The sequence below is a fragment of the Drosophila erecta genome, unplaced genomic scaffold (genome assembly GCF_003286155.1).
Source record: "Drosophila erecta strain 14021-0224.00,06,07 unplaced genomic scaffold, DereRS2 tig00000000-arrow-pilon, whole genome shotgun sequence".
Classification (NCBI taxonomy): domain Eukaryota; kingdom Metazoa; phylum Arthropoda; class Insecta; order Diptera; family Drosophilidae; genus Drosophila; species Drosophila erecta.
The window spans coordinates 3,686,197-3,692,477 of NW_020825194.1; the positions used below are offsets into that span (position 1 = coordinate 3,686,197).

Sequence of the window (6,281 nt, forward strand, 5' to 3'; positions counted from 1 at the left end):
ATAAAAATTAAAAAAAAATTTTAAAAAAAAATTCCCAAATTTGAATGCAGATGTTTAGAGATTTGCTCAAGAAGCTTTTAGAGGTATGCCACTTCAAAATCGGACTAAGATTGGTTTAGTTATGGGCTTTAGAACTTCAGCCTTGGGACATTTTTGAATTTCTACATCATCACATCAAAAAAATTACAAAAAAATTAAAAAACAATAAATTTTCAAAGTTGAATGCCTATTTGTATAGAATTGCGCCAGACGTACATTGCCAGATCGACTCGGCTATTGATCCTGATCAAGAATATATTTATATGGTCGGAAATGCTTCCTTCTACCTGTTACTATTAAACGAATCTAGTATATCCTTTTACTCTACGAGTAACGGGTATAAGAAATATAATATAATATAATAATATTAATTCGCCTTCGGGTCGCAAATCAATTTTCATTTTCATAAATCGTAAGTGCTTGCGTGGCAGTTTAAAACGCGTGCGAACGCTTCGAATTCATGGCTCATTCGGAATGGACTCGAGACGTCAGTTTTAATGGTCATTCAGCGGCTTCTCATAAATTTATCCCCCCGGGCCGCCACTGCCACTCGCTTTTGGCCCATTTAAATTCAAGCTGCGATTGTGGCGGTGGGCAAACGCTTTTCAATGCGTGCGAGTGCAATAAAGGCCACGGCAATTGCTTGGCCGGGGGTTGCGCCTAAAAGTAGACATTAAATAAATTATTCAGCAGGGCATGGCTGTTTGTGTCTGTGTTGCTTTTAAATACGCACGCCTGCGAAATTGTTTTGTGCGTGTGCTGCTGGAATGGAGCTGATGGATATCCTGTGTGTATAATGGGAACAGGGGGCCGGGGACACTGGGAGCTCATAAAAGTGCAGAATAAATTTAGCAACCCGGACATGCGTTCAACTGGGCTCTCATAAAACCTAACAGTTGTAATTGTGCTGTAAACACGCAACTGAATGGCGTTGTGAATGGGCTGAGCACTTGCACCACCCAGCATTCAGAGCACCCACATTCTGACCATTTCTATGCATCCATTCTGCACTGCGGCACAATTTAATTTATGCCCCGTTTTGTGGCCGGCTTGTTGATTTTGCTGCCTTGCCCCATGTCCCATGCCCCTTGCCCCTTGCGCCTTGCCCCTTTTACTTTTATTTCTATTTTTATTGACCATTACAATTCTACACAAGCAGCCGGGCAGAGCCTCTCACTCCAACCGCACGATTTGAGTCACAAATTTTATATGGCATAATTCGGCTCGCCCCTGTGAGCATGCATTAAAAGTGCCCAAATAGCGCCAAATTGCTCGTAAGCAGCGGAAATTGCGTTACACCCACTTCAAATCCAGGCGGACGGAAATCAGACAAAAGCATAGCATACTTTACCCAGCATTAACCATTTCGCAACATGGCCATTAAAACACATAGCCACTTAGACAACTCTCAAACATTTGGGCAGAGAACGCATTTCAATGACCAGACAACAACCGACAGACGAATAAAACGAGGCCATTATGCAGCCTCTGTCTGGCATGGATTTTGTAAAAGTTGAACCTTGCTTTTAGCCACAAAAATCTATGGAAATCACTGGCTAACTAACCGCAACACCTTTTCCCGGAATAGTGCCATCAAATTCCCAATAAAACACCTATCCATATGCACCACTAATGGCCAACTATGCTTATCCATGCAAGAACTGTATATATTTCCTTCTAAGCCAGTTCTTGTTACTGAAATAAATTGCATCTGTAGTCAGGAAAAATATGCACCAATTACTACGCATTTTCCAAGTGGAAAATGTGCCTGAGTGCAGAGCCGCCCAGAATAGTGAAAAGTAATAAAATAGCTTTTTCATGCGTTTAAGCCAGTAGACAGACAGGAAATATGTCTATGGCCAAAAATAGTCTGTTGTCTGAATGCAGACACGTGCCACAAGCCTGGCCAGAACAAAGGGACCAGGTCAGAAAATCCGGCCTAAACGCTATATAAGCACCACTGGCTCAACTCAGTGATCAACAGGCAACATGGAAGCCCCACAACTGCTCCTAATCGTAACCATTGGACTGGGACTGGGTAAGAAAACATAAATATTAATCACTTATATCCTGCCGATTGTAAATTGAATATAAATTAATAGGGAATGCAGCAAATAACAGGTCCAACTTGGTTTCCAACCGTTTCCATTTCAGTGCTCCTGTCCCAGGCGGACTGCCCGCTCTCCAGGGCCATGATCGAGGGCACCAATAGGATCTTCACGAACCGCAATGCCGCCGGCCAGTACGAACTGAAGCGCCTGCAGAGGGTCCGCACCAACGAGGTGCTCCACATGATCTGCCAGCCGAACGACATCGTCCAGACGACCTGTCAGCGGACGCACAACAACTTCAGCAGGCCATTCCCAATGCGCTGCCAGAGACCACTGGCTGCCTCAGCCACGGCGGTTGCGGATGCCTCCTGTCCAGCCACCATGTACTCCGTGGGCTATACCATCAACAATCGGCGTCTGGAGCTCTACCGCGCGTGCTACGATCGCAATGGAGTTCGGGCCCGGCTTACTACCCACTCCGTGTACCACAAGACCTTCTGTAAGCGAGCTCTTTCTGATTCCTAGCATAGAATACAATGGGTATATTTTGGCCACTTTACAGTCCCTCAGCGTCCTTGTGCCGATTTCAGCAGGGATGGTGTGCTCAGCGAGGCCGATACCCAAAGTTTCCTGCCCCGCAACATTTACCGTGCATTCCGCACCATCTTCGGCAATAGCCAGAGGTATATTGCCAACGAACGCGACGTGGTCATCAATCGTGGACATCTGACGCCATCGGGTGACTACCTCTATGGAGACCAGATGTGCGCCACCTTCAAGTATGTCAATGTGGCACCCATGTTCAAGAGCATCAACGATCGGAATTGGGAGACCATCGAGAGGTGGATTCGAACACGCATAAGTGCCGGCGGATCGCTGAGGATCAAGACGGGGACCAATGGTGATCTGTTCCTTCCTGACAATCGGAATCGCCAGCGTCGCATTATCCTGGGCGCCGGCACCAAGAACATAATGCCCCTGTGGCTCTACAAGGTGGTCCGCACCTCGTCCAATGCACCGCACAGTGTTTTCCTCACCCTGAACAACATCTTTGCCAGAACTCGACCTCCGGCTCCAGCCTTCTGCACCAGCATCACCTGCCCCATGAGTCTGGAGAGTGTGGCAGCCGCTGGCTGGACCTACTGCTGCAATGCCACCACTTTCGCACTTTAATGCCACGCGTCAGGATAATAAATATAATTCATTCGATGCATTTCAGTGACATTTTGTCACTTAAGAAAGACCCTTGCTTTCAATTTTGAAATTATCAGAACCTTAACATTCTTCCATGGAGTCACCTAAAGTCAGCCCCATCACATGATGAAATCCTGCTTAATGATTCCGCCCGACGAACGGTTTCAAGTGCGGAATCTTATTTTATTATTCACTGCTGCACCTTAGATTCAATTTTAGATAGGTTTTTATGAGTGCTGCTGACAAAATGCAAGCCACATAAAGTTCATTGGATGCAGCTGGAAAGCTCGCAAGGAAAGAAAGGGCGACTCCTTTGTTATTAAACGTGCGCTTGTGCAGGTAAACAACCCACGCGATGATAAGCGCAGATAAGTCCGACTGAAAGGAGCGGAAAAAGAGGTGAGCTCGGTTGGGTTCCACCCTGCCAGCCGCCCTTTGAACCTAGAAAAGCCCACGGCAAGGTGCCTCTGCCGCTTATCACTGATGACCTGCGAGGCGCCTTGATGAATGTCTGGAATTATTAGAACTAGATAGATTAGGAATGATCTAGCATGAGCAGCATGGGTTAGCCAGGTCTAATCTCGATCCGCAGTTCTAGCTGGAAGCAGCGACTGTGAAGATGATCGGACTTGTGGGTAATTTTAATAGATGCAATCATTAATCAAGATCACGTTCAGATCTGGGAAGTGCCAGCGCCAATTACGCTATTAATGAGTACATTTTTTCACGTCCTGACTTTGCAACTGGAAACCAATTGGAAACCCAAGTTACGCAAAACATTTTAGGCTTTGATAGTACATATCGCTGTCGTTGGAGCAGGTCTTGAAGTGCTCGGGCTGGAAACTGGCCATTGCATCTGAGTCAAAGGGATCAACATAAGGAATCTTACGGGACGGACTTCGTCTTGCACTTTTCGTCCTTGGCGGCTTACCATTTATGGATCACCACTAGTCCATTACATATGTATGCTTCTTATCACCAACCGGAAGCTACCTTACACAAATGACAATTTTTCATTTCCTAAAACACATAATTTAATTTCTTCTTATAAATAATTTCTGCCACAATAAGATTGATAATATACCATATAAGATACTTAGGAAAGTCTAAAGCAAGTTACAATATCATGTGATTTAAACTTTATGCTCATGTATACATTTCAAAATTTTGAAGGGTTAAACGGTTTAAGTCATAGCTAAAATCGATGTAAGTACTTGTAAGTAAAATAAAATATGGATGATGTCATTGCTAAAAAGGAAAATATTGAGACCTTTCAGTGAATGAAATGATTTAATGATTATTATGTACATGCTTCAATACAAAGTCTACAATTTGTCAACGTTAACATCCATATAGGAAAAAATAGTTAATCTCAAAGCCTCGTTGGCCATAATTTTTATAGCAAACATGTAGTTGCCCATGGGAATTGGAAAAAGGGAGAACATCTTGTCGTCCAAAACGAAATTCTTCAGTATAATGTCGTGCTGTAGGTAAAAAACTAATAGAAAACCATTGAAGAGGCAACTTCGAAACAAACTCACGTTGAACGGACACGAGTGATTAGCATTGAAGTAGGGCTTTAATGCCCTATAAAAGTAGAAGAATACATTTGACGGATTCGGGTGCTTTAAAATGTGACAAACATCCACGGTGGTATTAAATAGATATGGATGGTAGCCGGACAATTTTTTCCACACACTGAAATTGACATTTACCGTCTTCACGGGCATCACTTTCAATTTCAAGTAAACGTTAGCTCCGATAATTCCGCGACCCAGGACTTTCAATCGACACTGTTTTACTTCAACAAAGGATTCATCATGAACTTCGCACTTCATGTTTGTGTGGCGTGTGGTGGGCACTCCGTGTACCAGGGCACCGAAAACCCACATCCGAGCGACCATAAGTGGGATATTCATATCGTTGAAGTTCACAATGTACTAATTACTAAAAAGGCGTGTCGCACGGTTAAATATTATAACCTATCATCAAAAATCGATTAGTACTACTGCTTGGGTGTAAGATAAACGGTCAAAACGGTATTTATTTTGCACGTCGTTTAAAACCAAATTATCTAAAATGTTTGTCAAATATGGTTTTTCAGAAGGCTAATTAAAATGTTTGTCAAATATAGTTTATCAGAAGGCTAACATCTTTAATGTTCTTTAAAAAAAAGGATTTATGAAATTTAAATTGCACGTTAACATCGCTATTTCAAATAGCGAATAAAACCACCTTAGCCGTGTTTCACTCCATTTAGCGGAGTTCACCACCCTAACCATAAAGGCCTGTATATACTAGGAAACTGGTTATAAAATAAACGATATCGGTTATCGATAGCAAGATCGCGGTACCGCGAACGCACTTATGAGCTCGGAGGAAAAGCTGGATTTTTTAGTACATTCAGTTGCGCATTTGGGGGATTTTCTTTATAAGAGCAGCAAACACCCTGCGCTTTTCGGTTCGATTGGTTCTTAAAATGGTAAAACGCGACTGTGCCGTCGAAAAATTTGAGAAAAATAAATCGCGATGAGTGTCGGTCGCGAACGGAATCGCCGTGAAAATACCGAATTAAATGTGTGTGCTTAAAACTTTCCTCCGAAAAGGATGTGCAATTGAGACGGAAGGGAAAACGCACAGCACGACATCCTTGCCCACGCAGGATAGCTGTGTGAAGCAAACGCGGCGATAGGTTACGAGGAAGGGGGGAGCACAAACAGGATAAGCAGCAGAAGAAGAAGAAGCAGAAGGCGGAGCCGCATCTGCCGCAGTCAAAACAAGAGAGGCAATGCAACAAAAGCGAGATAAAAGTGCATTCAGCTGGGGCAAATGTGAAAAGTGAACGATGTTGCATCGTCGCGCTGCCTGCATCGCGGAGTAAAAGCATAATCAGAAGCAGAAGAAAAGCAAAACCAAAGCAAAGCAAAGCCAGAACAAACAAAATACACAAAGTGAGAGAGGCGAGAAAGAGAGAGGGAGTGTTTGGTGTATCTGTGT

The 6,281-nt window shown here is 43.7% G+C and overlaps 2 protein-coding genes across 2 annotated transcripts; one reads left to right on the forward strand and one right to left on the reverse strand.

The window, feature by feature from the left end:
* The first annotated feature begins 2,028 nt into the window (after positions 1–2,028).
* On the forward strand, positions 2,029–3,263 carry LOC6555363. Its single transcript, XM_001981411.1, has 3 exons — positions 2,029–2,077; positions 2,194–2,589; positions 2,653–3,263. The coding sequence occupies exons 1-3, from the start codon at positions 2,029–2,031 to the stop codon at positions 3,261–3,263; spliced, it is 1,056 nt and encodes a 351-aa protein (XP_001981447.1).
* A 1,346-nt stretch (positions 3,264–4,609) lies between these two features.
* Positions 4,610–5,203, reverse strand: LOC6555364. The gene has a single exon (XM_026975818.1). The coding sequence runs from the start codon at positions 5,201–5,203 to the stop codon at positions 4,610–4,612; it is 594 nt and encodes a 197-aa protein (XP_026831619.1).
* Between the last annotated feature and the right edge of the window lie 1,078 nt (positions 5,204–6,281).

Bases quoted from the DNA above. Each gene is read 5' to 3' on its own strand.
- LOC6555363 (XM_001981411.1), top strand. From the start codon at position 2,029: ATGGAAGCCCCACAACTGCTCCTAATCGTAACCATTGGACTGGGACTG. The intron at 2,078-2,193 runs GTAAGAAAACAT...TTTCCATTTCAG, and splicing joins AACCATTGGACTGGGACTGG to TGCTCCTGTCCCAGGCGGAC. The intron at 2,590-2,652 runs GTAAGCGAGCTC...GCCACTTTACAG, and splicing joins CGTGTACCACAAGACCTTCT to TCCCTCAGCGTCCTTGTGCC.
- LOC6555364 (XM_026975818.1), bottom strand. From the start codon at position 5,203: ATGAATATCCCACTTATGGTCGCTCGGATGTGGGTTTTCGGTGCCCTG.